The sequence below is a fragment of the Colius striatus genome, chromosome 20 (genome assembly GCF_028858725.1).
Source record: "Colius striatus isolate bColStr4 chromosome 20, bColStr4.1.hap1, whole genome shotgun sequence".
NCBI classification, from domain to species: Eukaryota; Metazoa; Chordata; class Aves; order Coliiformes; family Coliidae; genus Colius; species Colius striatus.
This window is the reverse complement of record NC_084778.1, coordinates 3221374-3238989: the sequence shown is the minus strand read 5'-3', so window position 1 is coordinate 3238989 and position 17616 is coordinate 3221374. Positions and strand designations below refer to the sequence as shown.

At 53.4% G+C, this 17616-nt stretch overlaps 2 protein-coding genes across 3 annotated transcripts; one reads left to right on the top strand and one right to left on the bottom strand.

Moving 5' to 3' along the window:
- Positions 1–1965: 1965 nt before the first annotated feature.
- On the top strand, positions 1966–13728 carry SLC46A1 (solute carrier family 46 member 1). Of its 2 annotated transcripts, XM_062012545.1 has the most exons (7): positions 1966–2214; positions 2319–3171; positions 3557–3640; positions 4654–4810; positions 5334–7431; positions 11814–11932; positions 12968–13728. In XM_062012545.1, exons 1-5 carry the CDS (start codon positions 1966–1968, stop codon positions 5419–5421), a joined length of 1431 nt encoding a protein of 476 aa, XP_061868529.1. In that variant the 3' UTR covers positions 5422–7431; positions 11814–11932; positions 12968–13728. The 2 variants fall into 2 exon arrangements, with proteins under 2 accessions (XP_061868529.1, XP_061868530.1); XM_062012546.1 differs by lacking the exons at positions 11814–11932; positions 12968–13728 and adding an exon at positions 8053–8079.
- SARM1 (sterile alpha and TIR motif containing 1) lies at positions 9837–16389 on the bottom strand. The gene is made up of 9 exons (XM_010200522.2): positions 15848–16389; positions 12805–13423; positions 12408–12620; positions 12191–12282; positions 11480–11715; positions 11284–11377; positions 10654–10843; positions 10434–10555; positions 9837–9988 (listed from the first exon to the last, which is right to left on the bottom strand). Exons 1-9 carry the CDS (start codon positions 16300–16302, stop codon positions 9859–9861), a joined length of 2151 nt encoding a protein of 716 aa, XP_010198824.2. The 5' UTR covers positions 16303–16389; the 3' UTR covers positions 9837–9858.
- Positions 16390–17616: the final 1227 nt, after the last annotated feature.

The window sequence follows — 17616 nt, the reverse complement described above, 5'->3', positions numbered from 1 at the left end:
GCACTTAGAGTGCTCACCACCCGGGAGCAGGGGCACCCGTCTTTGAGCAATCCAGAGATCACAGAATCACAGACTCTTAAGGGCTGGAAGGGACCTCAAAAGATCATCCAGTCCAACCCCCCTGCCAGAGCAGGACCACCTGGAGTAGATCACAACAATTCCATTTTCTACTCAAAGAGCAATAGGGGAAATGTTAAGGTCTGGCAGTCCAGGATGTTACACCAAATGCTTAGGACCAAAAGAGGGAACCTGGTAACTCCTATGTAGCCTGTTATGCTCAGTGGATTGGGGAAGACTTGTCTATGTAGGCATTGGGCTATTTTCTTCACCCTTCTGATCTTGCAGGTTTATAGACACAGCTTTGGCAGCTTTCAGGATGTGTTGATAAAAAAAAAAAACAAAAGAAAGAAAACAAAAGCACTGCTGGGAATTTATGAGCAATTCTTGTCTTGGTTGCAAGAAACTTCCCCAATACAAGCTGCGGTTCTGTAAATACACCGGAACAGAACTGAGGATTTTAATTCCAAAGGGAGTGTCTCATTAATGTCACCTGGATGGCTTTATTTGGTAGATCATGCAAGTGCATCACACTTTAGATAATGATGATAACATTTCCATTTTATTGCGATAAATGCTCTCAGCTCTGTTTATAGCTTACTCAAGCAGAGAGAAAGAGAAGCACAGACGTCAGGTCATCTGATGTGAGCTCCACAAAGAGCTTCTGCTGTTTCTCTCTCTCGTGCTTTTTTTTTTTTTGCAGGGCTTGTTTTTTTTCAATAACATGCTGATCATTGAAAACCAGCGAGGTTTCAGTTGCCAGAGCTGCAAATTTGTGGCTCTGTTGCAAGCTTGACTTAGCACGATGCTGTTTCTTGTCAGCAATATGCCTAGCTAAGCGCCAGTCCTGAGCTTTGGCATTTTACCCTTATTACAAAGAGAATGAGAAAACGTTCTCAAATTAATTGTATTCTCCCACATATTTGCATCCACTGAATGTTGAATTAAGGTCTGAAAAGGTACAAAATCAGGCAATGGTAAAGACATTTTTCTGCTTTCCACTCTTGTGTCCTGAGGTTGCAATGAAAATCTAAAAGGAATCCTTGTTTTTCCATCTCTGCCACGTGAAGGTTGGCCTCCAGCTGCACAGAAGGGCCTCAGCGAGTGAATTGTACCAATTCCTTACATGTAGCACATGCACAACAACTGCTTCACTGCTAGGTGAGTCCCGTTTCTTTCACGGGTACTGTAAATAAGCTCTGTGTGTTACTGCAGAATGAACAGCTTCTGTCTTCAGAGGGATCTGTTGGCATTAGAGCTTCCAAATCACACCTTTGATTGTGTCAATGGAGTGCTGACAGGTTGTATTAATTTGGGGCTACTCTAGTTTATACAAATACAAGATCCTGAGATGATCTCTAGAGGTCCTTTCCAACCCATTCTGTGATTCTATAACTGTGTTCTTTGAATGCAAACTTTTTCTTTCCTCACCGAACTGATCTTCGAGGCAGACCAAACCTAACAGGCCACCTAGCAGCACAGCTGAAACCTCTGGTGTGTTACAGTTTGTAGGTTATTTTGTCCTGAAGAAGTGTTTTCTAACGTGCTGCACATCGATAGACGTGATCACACCCCACCAGCTGTATTTCTGAGATCTTGGTGCGTTTAAAATGTTGGGTGTAACTTCTCCTTTGTTTGGAGAAAAGGGAGAAACACAAGCACCAAGACGACATAACTGTCAGGTTTTCAGTGTGTGTTTATTTAGCCATCAATAACTAACACAACCGCGACTGGAACGGAGGCAGCCCCGCGCCCGGCTCTCCCGCAGCGCCGAGCCCGCTCTTTCCCCAGGCAGCGCCGCGGCCCCGCAGCCAGCCCGCGGTGCGGCGGGGCGGAGCGCGGCGGGGCCGGGCGGGCTGTCCCGGGCGGAGCGGGCGGCTCAGCCTCAGCCAGCCCTCCGCCGCCGCCATGGCCGCCCCGCCGCCGCCGCCGCAGCCCCCCGCCGCCCCGCCGCCGCCCGCACGCCGCTGCCGCCCGCCCTTGCCCGCCGTCGAGCCGCTCCTGTTCCTGGCCACCCTCTCGCTCGGCCTGCAGGGCCCACTCGCCACGCAGTACCTCTGGGACCGGCTCGGGGCCGAGTATGGCTACAGCAGCCTCAACTCCAGTAGCTCTACCGGCTGCGGGAACGGCAGCGCCGGCCACGACCCCGGGAGGCAGGTGGGGGAGCTGCGCGGGGGCGGGTGGGGGCGGCGCGCAGCCGCTTCCCGGGGCCATGTTGGGCGCTGCTGGCCCGGGCCCTCAGGCGCCTGTTTGTCTTGCAGGAGGTGGAAGCGCTGGTCTCCCACTGGAACCTCTACATCAACCTGGGAGGCTTCTTTGTTGGTGTCTTCTCCGTGACCCTCTTTGGGCCATGGAGTGATAGCGTGGGGCGCCGGCCGGCGCTGATCCTGCCGGCAGTGGGTATGGCCCTGCAAGCGGCCATCTATCTCCTGGTCATGTACCTGCAGCTGCACGTTGGCTTCTTTCTCCTTGGGCGCCTTCTGAGTAGCTTCACGGGAGACTACAACCTGATCCTGGCCAGCTGCTTCGCCTACGTGGCCGACACCAGCGACAAGCGCGCGCGGACGTTCCGCGTGGCCATCCTGGAGGCGTGCCTGGGCACGGCGGGCATGCTGGCCAGCATCGGCGGCGGCCAGTGGCGCAAGGCTCAGGGCTACATCAACCCCTTTTGGCTTGTGTTCGCTGCCAGTCTTGCAGCCGCTCTCTATGCGGCTTTTTGTCTTCGGGAGTCAGTGAAGCAGCAGAAACCAGCCAAGCTGTTCACGCTCAGCCATTACAAGGCTGTCTACAGGCTGTACACAGCCCCAGAACACCTGAGCTCCAGGCCAAAGCTTGTTCTTTACTCTCTGGCTTTCTTTGTTATTGTCACTGTACATTTTGGAACCAAGGACATCATTGTTATATACGAGCTTGGCTCCCCTCTGTGCTGGGCTTCTGACCTCATTGGGTATGGCTCAGCCGCCAATTACCTGGCTTACCTGAGCAGCCTGGCAGGCCTGCGGCTACTCCAGCTCTGCCTCGAAGACACCTGGGTGGCAGAGATAGGATTGATCTCCAATATTTCTGGACTGATCGTGATTTCTCTTGCTATTACAACACCGCTGATGTTTACAGGTGATGCTGAATTCTTAAATCCCCATTTCTCAGGCTCTTAGCTTGCAGGTGCCGGTAGATGCGGAAGGGCAGCGTGCTTCTGGGCGTCCAGGCACGTGGAGGAAGTTCTGCCTCTGTTTCAGCTCATGTACAAACAAAACTGTGGCTTGCTAACAGCAAAGCTGGCCAAGTGCTGTAGCTGAAAGTGCAACCATGGAGTCCCTAGAATATAGAGTTTCCCAGAAGCTGTACTATGCTGCAAACACAGGCTAAATGGCATTACGAGATACAGGAGTGTCTAAATATAGCAGAGGGGAGCTGCCAGGAGCCACACATTCCTGGGACTGACTTTGGGGGTTTTCTTTTTCAGCTGAGCTTTCCCTAATGTGCTTTTTCTTGCTCACAGGTTATGGGATTCTGTTCCTTTCCATGGCAGCCACTCCAGTCATCAGAGCCAAGCTCTCCAAGCTGGTCGGTGAGACAGACCAGGGTAAGCAGTTGGCCACTATGCTTAAGCCAGCTCTTGAGACACTATCTTCTTGGAACACTGAATTCAAACTGCTTTGGGAGCTTGGGACTTGCCTGGCTCCTTCTGTGCTCCTGCGTCCACCCTCAGGCCCAGGATAACTTGGGTTTTTTTCCAGAGCAATTGTCATTCAGCTGTTTAGACTTGCTACGTTTTCAAGATGAGGACCAGAGAGTAAAAGCCAGATGGACAGTATTGCATTCAAGCTTGGGAATAGTTCATCCATCCTTTAATTTCCAAAACTTTTAGAAGGACCCAGAGTTAAAATGGATTCTATAACAAGCAGAAAATGGAGATTTCCCTGACCATGACTCTTTTCTGTAGATCAGTAACTGTCAGAAGAAACACAGTGTTGTTAGAGGGTTGTATCATTGACCATGTGAAAGATTATGGCTAACCCGTAGGAGGAGCATACTTATTTGCTTTCTTCCAGTAATTTGTTGGGACTGCTTGCACTTGCAGTAAAGCCCTGTGTAGGAATGCCTCTGCAGGCAGAGGGGAGGAGGGAATCAAGGTGGGAAAGATCAAAAGATAACTTTGCACAACTCATGCTTCATACATTAGGATGAAGGTAGTGCACACTTGATACCAGATTTATGATGCTAAACCTACAAAGTGCAGTCTTCTGCCGTACTTAATGTTTAACGAGCGATAAGATGTGCTTGGCAGTAAACAGATCTCTACAGCCCTGTCTGAAGCATTTACAATCCAGCTATACGCAATGTTCGTGGTCAGCTCCAGCAGGAGAGATTCTGGAGGTGGTCCTGGCTACAGAGAAGTTGACTGGGTTGGCCTGCCAGGACAGCACAGCGTGCCTGATCTCTTCTCCCAACTCTTGCTTACCACACTTGACACCAGTTTTCTGGCAGAGAGTGCAAATGCTCAGAAAGGTTCACAGAATCCCACTGGAAGTGATGTATTAAAGAGACTTGCAGGCAGGGCCATCTCACCATTAACCTCTCATATATTTTTTCCAGGTGCTCTCTTTTCTTCTCTTGCCTGTGTGGAAGGGCTGTGTTCACTTGTGGCTACAGGAGTGTTCAACTCTCTCTACCCTGCAAGCTTGCACTTCATGAGGGGATTCCCATTTCTCTTCGGGGCTGTTATTCTTCTCATTCCAGCAGCTATTCTTGGGTAATTTACTTCAAATGTCTAAACTTTGCGTAAGGACCTGTAAAGTGCAGTATGAAAAATACTCTTCACTCTACTTAGGACAGAGGCTCACAGTTCTTAAGGTGTATTTTCCATTATGCTTATGAGAGAGAAAGTGTTCAGTGCCTTGGTGAGCAGAAGTGTGGGTCCATTTCTTCTGGCATCTGAATCCTAGTGATAAACCTGCAGCCCGAATAATGTAGCTGCCAACATTCAAAGTGCTTCAAAGTCTCACTCCCTTCAGAGTGAGATCCAAACTGTGGAGTTGAATTTGGAAGTCCTCCTTTATGGAACAAGTGGAGCTCTCTTAATCTCTCTTCCTATTTCTTCAGTAATTACAGCAAAAGTTGTGTCATGTTAAAAAACAAATGCAGTGGTCTTGGGAGAGAGAATGTGTTGGGATTTGCAGTAGAAGTACAACAGTTCCTTTGAAACCTTAAAACTCACTTTGTTCACTGACATCCCAGTGTGCCTCCATAGGCTCTAACTGTTCTTTCTTTCTTAGGGGGATAGAAATCTGGGACTCAAAGCGTGACTACAGCCACTTCTCACACGCTTCCCTGTCTGCTGTCGATGGCCGAGCAGCAACTTAACAACAAGGAACTGGCCAGCTCAACGGTGTCCATTCTGCTCTTTATTCCTCCCTTGAAGGACTGATTACTGTGGGAGGGGAATCTTGCTTGTCCTTACTGATTTTTAAATGCCAAATAGTTGGAAATCATGGCTCTGATGGCCTGCAGGAATTCAATTTGCAGATGTGAATGTCTCCTCACCGTTGTGTTGGCTCATCTGTCAGAGAAAACCCAAGAGACCCAAAAGGCAATCACGAGTAAAAGCTGTTGGCCATTTGCCAGACTGGTTAGTGGTTTGGGGGTTGGTGGGGAGGGAAGGTTCTGTGGCATGATTTTAGTGGTGAGAGAGGACTAGATTCTTGTTTAATTGCCAAACATGTTCCCATCTGAGTACTACAGTGTGCAGCAGATTAATTGTTGGTGTGGGTGAGGCCCAGACCAAAGCCTGCAGAGCAAGACTGGAGCAGAAGTACCCAACAGCACGCTGTTGAGGAGAAAGGTCTGTGCTGCCATTCAGTGTGTTGTCACTAAAGTCATACAGATTTCGCATGCCATCCTGGGCTCCTGCCAGAATCCTTACGATGAGCAGGAGTTTATCACAGGAGGGCTATTGACTAAATGAACTTTAAATTGAATGAAGGAGTAATGCATGAAGTGCTTATAGTGAGAAGTGCCAGGCACGTCCTGCCTGTCTGTCTGTAGCTTGGCCTGGGATTTCGTGGGTACCTTTGAGAAATAACAGCTCATGTGAGAACACTGAAATGCAAGTAGGTCCCTTAACTGACAGTTGCCTGAACTGGTGAAGGTAAAGCTAAAACTGACAAAAGTGGATCTCCCTAATGAGAGACGCTTATGTGATAAACTTGAGGCCCCAATGTTTGTAAGTGTTCCCTGCAGAGCCAGCAGCAGGCCTTCCTCACCAACACCCAGCACTCCTGAGTGGGCCCAGTGTCTTTGGAGATAAAACTGTGCCCCCAGATTTGGCGTCTGTGACCTCACTCCTCCTGCCCTTGTCACGATACGTCAGCGCCAGCAACTCATATTCATGGTACTTATAATTGTTCTTTTCAAGGCATTAGCTGTATTGCCTCAGTCTTTTTTTTTCAACTGCCATAAATCAACAGTTGTGTGTACACTGCCTTGTACACGTTGTTCGCCTGTGTGCGATACATTATCTGCTGTGAAATTGCTTAGCAGTTCCAGAATTAATAAACCCTCCATTCTCTTTTATGGTTGATGAAAAGATAGCTCTTCTCGTACATCTGTTGATGTAATTTGTCCTTGCCTTGTTCTGTACATCTCTCCCATTATTTTTATGCTTCTTTATTGAAGACTCTTCAGTAAAGAAGCAGCAGCAGGAAGTTACGTGCCTTGGTGGAGAATGAGTATGAGGGTCCTGGCAGGTTTAGGCCTTGCAAGCAGCCAAAACTGGCTTTTCTTGAAAGCTTGTGGGAGTGCTGAGTCTGTAACCTGTCCTGCAGTGTGCAGTAAATGTGAAATGCATATTCTTTAGGCATTTGTGATAAAAGCAGGAGACCTGGGGAGCAGAGAAGCAGGAGGTGGAGAAGTAAGGAGGCTGTAAGAACTTGGTGTTACGCCACTTGATCCTTGCAGTTATGCCAGTGGACACCGGCAGGAGTTAGATGTCGGACTGAGGAGCTGAGGCCAGAATTGGTCTCTCTGAGGAACAGGACATGCTGTGAGTGTTGCATTTGATGTTTGTAGCTGAACTGATTGTGAAGTAAGTCACTCTCAACAGGCTCCGTGGATGCCAATGCTAGCAGCTGCTTAGTGGAGTGAAACTTGTGTACTGGCTCTGCTTTCCTCTTTGTACCAGTGAGCTTGCTTGCAGGGGAGAAATTCAATGGGAACTATTATGCTCTATTAAAAAGAATGAAACCAAAGTTTTTCTAGCCTGTGCTCCAAGAACTACAACCAAGAAGCAAATACAGGATCCATGCATCGTGACCGTGGGCAGCAGGCAGGGAGTCCCTGGGGATGCAGTGAGCTACTACAGCAGTCTGTGCAATGGTGAGTATGGAGTGTGGGTCCACACGGAGAATGGTGTGTGGAGAATGTCAGTTCTGCCCCTTTGGAGGATGAGAAAGCGTGATGGCAAGCGAGCAAGTGTGAGAAGGCTGCAGGGAGAGAAGCATGTAACACCAAGAGAAAAGAGGTGAGGATTTAGAGTATAAATCAGGTTTATTAATAATGTCTAGTAGGGCAACTGTAAGCACTTTCTGACAGGACATAGCAAAGGAATAAGGAAGGGTGAGACCAGAAGGATTCCTCTCCTTGACACTGCTCAGACTGGAAGGGATGTTTTGCCAAGAGCAGGTAGAGTTCATTCAAGTAAAGATAACTGAATGATGGGGAAGCAGGAGGAGTCACAGTTTGGGCAGGTGGGGCATGAGATGGGATCTCACTGCAGGTGAGATGCCTAAGCTGCAGAAGTAAATCTCTAGTTGAAAGGTGGGTGGGGAGGTTAATTGCTACAGGGCTCCTGGGGAACAAGACACAAGGATCTTTCTGAGAATTGTAGGGAGAAAAGTCCTTGGGACTGTTTGTGTGGGACATGAGAGGCCTTGACATTCAATAGGTTGCTCAAGAGCTCCCCAAAGCAGTTCACAAGTGACTTTTATCTGTCAGCAGATTCACCTTTGGGCTCACCTGCTGGCTTCTTCATATTTAATCTGGAGATCAGATCGATTCCATTTCTGACGAGTGCTGGGCAGATACAGCTATTAACCTTTCACTGAAGAGCAAAGATGCCATTAGCTGTGAGCTGATAAGAACTGTCCATAAAGTTGTGATTAAAGACCAGAATTTCACTTTTTTTTTTTTTTACCCTCTCTAAAATGTTCATGGATCTAAGCCAAAAGGAAATGTGTTTGTGTTCCTGTCAGTTAATGCAGGCAGCAAGGCTTTGGGGAGGGCCAGGAGGAGGACAAGGTGGCTGAAACTCGTTACCTCCTGGAAGAACAGAGTTATCATGAGCAGGGACAGGCAGAGGAGCTTGCTGCTTCTGCGTCAGGGCAGGCAGGTGTTCCCTGGGCATGGCTTGCTCTTTCTCCTATGTGTGCTCTGAACAAGGATGTCTTTTTGCATTATTTACTTTGCTCTGCATGAAAAAAAGACAAACTCAGGTAGGAGATGCCTTTTCTGGTCCTGATTGCAAAATGACATGGCATTGAGAGCCTGCCTGCCCTCCAAGGAAGTGTGAGGAGCAGTGCACAGTGTGAGGAGTGCAGAATTCAGGGGAGGGTGTCAGGGTGCCCGTGGTTCCTCACCTGCAGTGCTCCCAGCCGGTGCTCACACCGAGCAGCCTCTGCCTGCCCTTTGCAGCAACTTCCCTCTTCCCTGATATTTCAAGGTGAGCAGCTGCAGAAAGAGCTGGTGGGTGCTGAGAAGAGGTCAGCAGAAAGAAACAAATGCTACTTGGTATTGCTGGCAGCTGAGAGTAGGGACAGCCCTGAGCCTGAGGAGCTCAGCCAGGGCTGTCAGGGGTGAGCACTAGTCAGCAAAGAGATATGCCAGCTCCTGTTTGAAGGAAGATCTGCTGTAGAGCACCAACAACAGAATAAAATAACAGCCAGTGTATAGAAACCCCCCAGGTACAGTCCAGCAACTAGCAGCTCCTGTATCTGCATGGCCAGATGTTTTCCAAAGACATGGTCCAGCCTCCTATGTCCTATGAGTATAGACCTGATAAAGTGGTAAAGCTGAGAGGTCAGGTGGAAGGAAGGGGGTTGTTTTGCAAAGAACTTGTGGAAAGTTAACCCAAACTTCCATTGCCAGAGTTAAGAGCACAGGGTGGTTTTGCAGCATTAGGAGATGAAAGGCCCCCAAGGAGGGCCTGAGCTTGTGATAAGGTGACATTACAAGGCAAGAGAAAGCTCCTGCTGAGCAGTTTAAAAGGCCTCAGTGTGTTATCTTTCCCAAACACAGGGATTTCATTAGGGCTTAGCTTTTATTGGCCCTTTCTTGCTCTCAGCTTCTGAGCACACTGATAACCACACAGCAGAGGCCATCTGATGCTCACAGACCATCCTCTCTCAACTGCTTTTCTCACTCACATGTCCTCTTGCCATGTGCCCCTCACCAATTCCTCAGTTTTCGGTCTTCAGAAGATCCATCCTCTTCAGACATGTTTCTGGGGGAAGCTGCAGCCATCTAGGGGGATCTGGACAATGCCAGACCTGCCACCCCAAGGGAAGATGTGGAGGACAACCCATCCACCACAGAGCCCACACTGGCTCGGCTCACCAGGCACTAGATAAGTGAGTTACTGGCCTTTTAGTGCCAGGGCCTTGCGTTCAAAGGGTGAAGAGCCACAGGCCTTGTCTCAAGCCAGGGTACTAAGATGAGGGAAAAAGATCTAGAGGGATAAATTTGTCCTCACATAAAAAAAGGGTCACCTGGGAAGTCTCTGGAGGGGCTGAGGCAGCTGTGGTGGCTCTAGGTCTGCCCCAGGGAGACCAAGCAGTCCAGGCCATTCTCCGACCCGGCCGAGGAGTCCCGGGAGGAACGGGCCTGGAGAAAGCGGATGATTTTGTCGATTGTGGCCTCCTGGTACTCGTGGGACCACCTGTGTTCGAGGGGAAAATGGGATTTCATTTTTCTGTGGTGTGAGATGCCACGAGACAGCTCATTTGGGCCAGGAGCCGGAGACCCCCTTCCTCCACGTCAGCTCTCTAGGAGCTCCCCTTTTCCCCATGGAAAACGGAGGAACACGGGACGCTGCGGGAAAGCCCCTTCCCCGTGCCCCGCCAGGCTGGAGGGCTATGAGCAGGTTGGGATGCAGCCATGAGCTGGGGAGCTCTGTTATCCAGAGAAGCCCCAAGCACAAAAGGTTATGGCAAGGACCTTTGTTCCCTTCATGCTCTGGAGTATCTGAAGTGACTCACTTCCCCTTTGGCCTGTTCTGCCTCCCTCATCTTTCTCCTAATTTCCTTGTGCTCTTTGCTACTGCTTACGCAACCCGTTCTCTCCAGGTATCAAGGAATACCATGGAACAGTTTCTTGTTACTTACTTGATACCATTAAATTTTAGGACAGCCCTCATGTCCTTGGGAAGTGTCTCTGGGTCCGGCCACTCAAAATGGTCTGTAACAGGTACAATGTTCTTTCCAGAGTTCAGGGCTGTCACAATCTCCTGCAGGAACACGCGGGTGCTCAGACTATGGTCCGTGTCAGCCCATCACCAGTCCCTCCAACATCCACCAAGCTCCCACACCTGATGGCATATCCTACCTTGTGCACCCAGTCCTTGCACTCGGGGTCTCCCATGCACTTATCCAGTGCGTTTGGTGAGAGGACCAGCACAAAATTGCGGGCGCTCATGACGCTCTGGATCAGCTTGTCCTCAAACTTCCCTGCCTCCAGCTTCTCCACATCGATGAACACGCTGAAGCCGTGCAGCTGCAGGTGGACCTTCAGCAGGCTGGTGGCAAGAGGGGACAGCACTGTGAGGAGAGCTCCTGCCAGTGCCCGGGTTTCCCACCACATTGGCTGAGAAGTGATGAGACAGAGGAGCAGTGAACGAGCTCCCACAGAGAACAGACGGTCCTTGAGAGGCCAGCCCAGCCTGCTTACAGATGTCTGGGCCCATGCAGAACGCATGGAGCTGTGATCCCCTATGAGCACAGCGTGAGAAAGGGTGTCAAAGAGTGAGAAGGTGGCAGTGACAGGACTGGGAATGAGCCTGTCCACCACACAGCTTATGGCACATGCTGTTCCCATTTGCTCTGTGGCTTCCCTCAGCCTCTCTCTCCTCCCCTCTGCAGCCTGCAGCGCTCCCAGCTCCATGTTCTTGCCACAACTGCTCACCAGCCTTTGCTCTGGGCTTTGGCCCAGCACCATGTCATTCCCTGCAGGACTCACCTGGCCAGCTGCGACCCAGTGCTCCTCCGGTAGCTGATAAACACATCAGTCCCATCAGATGCAGCCTGCAGCGTTATGGGGGAGTGAAGCATTTCTAGGCAGATCAAACAGAACCAGAAGTTAAAAATACCCAATAACTCATCCCAAACAACCCTCCATGCTCACCCCCAACCTCCTGCAGCAGCGGGCCCCGTACCCCGTGCAGCGGTGAGGATGCGGACGCGGTGGAAGCCCGTGTCGATGTGACAGTCCTCCTGCAGCTGCTGCTCCGTCACCCGGTGCAAGAAGTTGCGGTTGATGCCGCACGTCAGCAGGTTGTAGGTGTACTGACGAAACTTGGGGTCAATGCTGCCCAGCCAGTCAGCCAGGTTGCTGTGGTCACAGGTGGAATAGTTTGCAAAGGTCTTCAGCTCCGTCAGCTCCCGGAAAAACCTGGCAGAGGAACAAATGAAAGTGTGGAGTGGGGAGGGGAGGCTGGTGGACCAAGCAGGACCTAGAGATATTTGATACCATGTCTTTTCTCTGCACAGGTGAGTCCAGCTACATGCAGTGGTGAAGAAGGAGCTAAAGGAAGAGAGAAAGAGAACAGCTGTATGACAGTGGAGTGTTGATCCTCATGGGAAGCTCAGCTAAGGGCGGAGAAGCTCAGGTAAGTTTCCATCTTTCTGAGTTACTTGCCATAGGTGGTCTCTCCCTATCCCACACCTCTGTCATGCATTGGCCCCATTGCAGGAATCCCTCAGGGGCTGTGTGTGCTGCATTGGAAAAGCCCTGGCAGTCCAGGTTTTGCATTTTGAGGAACTCTGTCCTTGTTGCTGCAAAAGGGCACAAGCACAGACCTTTTCCTTGGCTCTGCCACTGTGGTGATGACCATGAGAGAGACCACATGCCCTGCTGCCAGTCCTACCTTTTCCTAGTGATGCTGGAGTCTATCCCCAAATCATCCTGCAGCTCCTCTTCTGTCAGCCTCAGGAGAATATCCCCATCCACCTGATGATCCTGCCAAGAGAAATCCAGGCTGGAAAGGTCCCAGGAAAAGCTGTTGGGTGAGATGCTTACACCTCTGCTGCAAGATGGGACAAAAGGGCCCATCCTGGTGTCCCTCCCCCAGCACACAGCCCTACCAGGAAGCTCTGGCAGTACTTGTTGAATCCGATCTGCTGCAGCCACGTCTGCACCTCGCAGGGCTTCCAGTTGGGCACTGTGGGCAGGATGCGCCGAGGAACCTCCTCCCCTATCATGCGCAGCACCTTTTTGGCCAGGGAGGAGGTGGTGCTGCTGGTGGAGTAGCACACTACCCGCTTCAGGCTCTGTGTGGCCCCAATCTCACTGAAAATCTGGGGGTGCAAAGGGAGGACACATCACTCTGCTTTCCCTCCTCCTCCTCCCCACAACCCGTGCCAGGCCAGCCAAGGACCAGGGTACTCGGAGAGCTCAGAGGGGAGCAAAACACACCAAGATGCCGTTGTGGCAACCCTTCCCTTTTGCATCTCCTTCCTTCAGGCCAACCTACCCTTTTACCTTTGTTTTCTTCTGCCTGGTTTTGATGGCAGCCTCCATGCAGAGGTAGAAGGCAGCGATGCACTGTGCTTCCAACCTCGAACTGTCCAGCAAGGGTACCAGCCTCTGCAGGTCACCCGCTGTCCTGCCCTGGCTGTTGTCACTGCTGCCCAACATCTCGCAGGCGAACTGCTCCGGGTCCAGCGAGGCGATGAAGGGCTCCACCAGCGCCAGCGTCCCCGAGCGCTCCACCTCCTTCTCCACCTCCTTGTTGGTGGCCAGCACCGTGATGGCCAAGCACGCGTGCAGGCGGATGAGTTCGTCGTCTCTTGAGAACACCAGCGGGAAAAGCCACTCCGCCGCCCTCTTCTCGATCATCAGGCGCTGGTTGGCCTGCCCTCCGTACATGGCGCAGTTGGCCAAGGCCATGGCGCAGTGCCGCAGCACCACGGGGTCCGTCCAGCGGCACCAGTACAGGATGGCATCCAGGCCTCCATCAGAGATGAGCTGGAAGCAGGTCTCCTCGGTGTGTTTGAACATGTGCTCCAGGATACCAGAGACGCTCTGCGCCAGCTCAGGAACATCTCGCTCCTTGGCTAAGTTCAGAATCACTCCCAGACCGATGCGAGCGATCCGATCCCTGCGGGAGGGAGAGGCAGAGGCAGGTGAGGGGCAGCCGGCCAGGCAAGGAGTGAGAACAGTGACTGGTGTATGAACTGCCCCGAGCTTCAGTGCCATTTGCCTCACGTCAGACAGATGTTTCCCTGTGGGACACAGCTGCCAGGCTGCAATGCAGCCAGACGAAACAGGCGTTGGAAGAACCTGTCTGGGTCTGATGGAGGTTATGGTGGGACAGGACATGGGGTGTGTAGCCTGGGACCTTCACACCAGAGCCCAAGGTAGGACATACATAGCAATTAACAGCACATGGTAGGCTAATGCCAGGCTAGAAATAAATCTGCTTAGTCATCTTTGCTAGGTGTGAGCTGATATGTGTTTGGGGATGAAACTCACTTGTCACTCACCAGTGCTGTCCTCTGGCTACTCTCCAGAACAGTGCTAAGGCCAGGACAGGGGTTTCACACCTGGCTGAGTAACCACACAGAACTGGCCACAAGGCATATGAGAGATAGGGATCTGCCCATTCTGGGACACCAGTGTGGAGGAAAACTGATTATTTCCTCCATCCTGTGCTCTCCTCGAAGAGGACAGCAAGAGCCTGGGGGCAGGCCACCAGCTGCTGCTCAGCCATGGCTGGCCTTGGGAGCCCTGTGATGCAAAGATGGTCTTAAAATGACAGCTGAATGGAGTCATGCCCTACAGCATAGAGTGAGGAACGGGGGATCGATGGGCTCTTGGCCACTCTCCCACAAGACTGCCAGGGGCAAGGGGCAGCTCCATCTCTAGCTTTAGAAATGACTCATTTGGTGCCATGATGGAGCTGCTGGATTTACAAGGCACAAGTGCTGGCATGGATGCCCCGTGCCATGCTGCTGCTGAGGGCATGTCCATCCCCTGTGATGGTGGGGATGAAGACACCTCTCTGAGCTGGCAGGCAGGAAGAGCATTTCTGGGAAGCCTGCAGCCCGCGTGGCTCACATTGACCTTGGGGTGGGTTTGGCAGCAGACACTGTGGAAAACTCTGGAAAAAAAGAAGTCTGGCTCCAAGCCCAGATTCAGTCTCGGAGCTGAATGACAAACACAGCCCCAGCAGGTCCCTGAGTCCCCACTGCTGCAGGATGGAGCCAGCACGGTTCAGCTCCCAGCTAAGCACCACTGCTGCTGCACTTGGATGCTGGGACAGGTCCCTAAGCCAGAGGCTTGGGCTGGGGAGGACACCTCCCTGACATCGTTTGGAGGCTGATGGTGTAAGGCTGCAGGGAGCAAGGGGCTGCCCTAAGACTCTGGCTTATCTACTGCTCCTGGAGCAGAGATGGTGACTCCAGCAGCTGCTTTCTCTTGCCAGGAAGATGAGTGCTGAATTCAAACTGTGCCAGTGATGATTCCTGGGATTACTTCCACTCTAATGGTCTTTCCTGATTTAGCTGCTCCTCCTTTTTGCCTGAGTGAGGCTCAGGCTGTGTGTCTACAACCCTATACCAAGACACATCAGCCATGAAGCTGGAGCAAGACCGTGAACTTCAGTCAGGCTTCTTCCACGTGCGCCCAAAGGCTTGGGCACGCCGAGGGACAGCAGAGCTGGCAGAGCTGCCTGTTTGCTGATGGGCTCCCAGGAGAGAAAAGCCTGATCCTGACCCAGCTCACTGCAGGTATATAGCTGCTCTCTGGTACCAGCACAGGGTAGAGCAGAGAATTTGCCTGTTGGGGACCTTGTGGGAACCTGCTCGCGGTGTTTGAGTTGCGTGCGGGCGCTGCATCAGCACAGATGGAATTCCCATGTGTTGGTGCCACGTGTGCAGCCTCATACACACACAAACACACACACATGCTCCTGCCTGACCTGTGCTAAGGCTTTGGCAGAGCCAGCACCACGCCTCTCACCTGTCCTGGGGAGCAGCACCTGCATCTCCATTCTCTGAGCTAGAGACCACGGGCTTGGGGGGCTCCAAGGGCCACCAACCATCCAGCCCCCTCCTTATGGCCTCACTCCAGCCCTGGTCAGCAGCAGAAAGCCTCTGGGAACAGGCTTTGTCCTCCTCCTCTGCTGCATTTATGATTAAGGCGGAGTCGTGCCTGATACTTGGGATCAGATGCTCTGGACCAGCCAAACCAACTCAGCTCAGCCACAGAGGTGTCTTGTCTGAGCGGCCCCAGCTGTGGCTCATGAGGACACCCTGATCCTCACCAGCACCCCTGAGCTGGAGCTGGTCCTCCTCCCTCCAGCCTTGGGAGGGGCAGGTCATGCAAGTCAGGGCCCCTCTGTGCCTGAGTGTGGGGATGAGGTGTGGAGCTGAGGGGGTTGCACTGGAAGCAGCCAGAGCAGGGAAATTTGGGGAGGGTGAGTGGGTGGGTGGGAAGTGCCTGCTATGCTGGGGGGTGGGCAGGCGAGCCCGTGGTGGGGAGGGCTGTGCCAGGCAGGGATGGGGGCTCTCGGCAGACTCACCTGTTTTCTGCCACCAGGATCTGCTCCAGGAGTTTTCCTGCCTGGCACTTGGTCTCCAGCTCCGCCGTGTACAGCAGGTTCAGCAGCAGGTCCAGGCCCCCCTCCAGGCGCATCACATCGCACAGCACCTTGGCCACGTCCCTGCCCAGCGTGGGCAGCCCCCAGGCTTCCTCCACCAGCTGGAAGATGTCAGCGATGCCCTTCCTCAGCTCCGCGGGGCCGGCTGCCTGCTTGGTGCGGGCCATGGCCTGGTGCAGGGCGGGCAGGATCCGGCCCAGCGCTGCCCTCACGTCCGTGTTCACCCCGGGGGAAACCTCGTGGTGCTCCCGGGAGCCGCTGCCGCCTGCCCAGCTGCCCGCCTGGCTCACGCACTCGGGCACCGACAGCCTCTCCGCACCCGACATGGTGAAGAACCGGCACAGTTTATAGAGAGAGAAGAGCAGGGTGAGCACCATCGGCGTCTCCTAGCGCGGCATCCTCGGCCACCCGCCCGCCGGGAGCACCCGGCCGCGGCCACCACGCTCCGGAGCCGCGGCGGAGATGCGGGAGCGGGGACGGAGCCGGCCCCGGGGGCAGCCGCAGGGCTGGGCTCCGGCTCCCTCTCCCCTCCCCTCCGTGCCTGCGGGGATGCGCAGCCGGAGCGGGGGCAGGAGCCGCCTTCCCAGAGCCAGGCTCGGCATCTCAGGGCCTCGGGAGCTGATGTCACCCTGCGCAGGCGCCGCGTCTGAGGAGGGGCTCATCCTCGGCTGCAGCATCTCATCCCTGGGCTGCAGCACCTCGTCCCTGGGCTGCTGCACCTCGTCCCTGGGCTGCTGCACCTCATCCCTGGGCTGCAGCATCTCATCCCTGGGCTGCAGCATCTCGTCCCCGGGCTGCTGCACCTCGTCCCTGGGCTGCAGCATCTCATCCCTGGGCTGCTGCACCTCATCCCTGGGCTGCAGCACCTCGTCCCTGGGCTGCTGCACCTCGTCCCTGGGCTGCTGCACCTCATCCCTGGGCTGCAGCATCTCGTCCCCGGGCTGCTGCACCTCGTCCCTGGGCTGCAGCATCTCATCCCTGGGCTGCAGCATCTCGTCCCCGGGCTGCAGCACCTCGTCCCTGGGCTGCAGCATCTCATCCCTGGGCTGCAGCATCTCGTCCCCGGGCTGCAGCACCTCGTCCCTGGGCTGCAGCATCTCATCCTCGGCTGCTGCACCTCGTTCCTGGGCTGCAGCACCTCGTCCCTGGGCTGCAGCATCTCATCCCTGGGCTGCTGCACCTCGTCCCTGGGCTGCAGCATCTGCCTCCTCACTGCAGATGCTCTCACATCCCCCAGACCCCTCCTTCCACAGCCCTCCACCTGCCCAGCCTGAGCTGGGGCCTGTCCCACTCTCCCCACGGCCCATGTTCCCCCTGCTTGCCTCCCTGGCCCCCATGCAGACAGGGACCCCCCGTGCTGCTGCTGCCTCTGTGGCCGGTGCAGGGGGCAGAGGGCCAGCCACCGCCATGGCTGTCCTGGCACTGCGTTTGGAACCCTGCTTTGTACCGGTGCAGGGTGGGTGGGGGGTGGTAAACAGCTCCCTTCATTGTGGCAGAAATTCAGAGCTGCTCTTCGGGATTTGCATGATAAAAGAAGGAGCAGAAGCAGCCCAGGCCTCTTTTCCTTTTTTGGGCCAGACGTGCTCAGGGCAGAAATGCTTTGGACACTTCTCGACTGTGTTGGGAGGAGCAGCATAAATCCTTGGCTTCAAAACCAGGTTGTTGCCAGCTCAGACTGAGACTTAAATTCA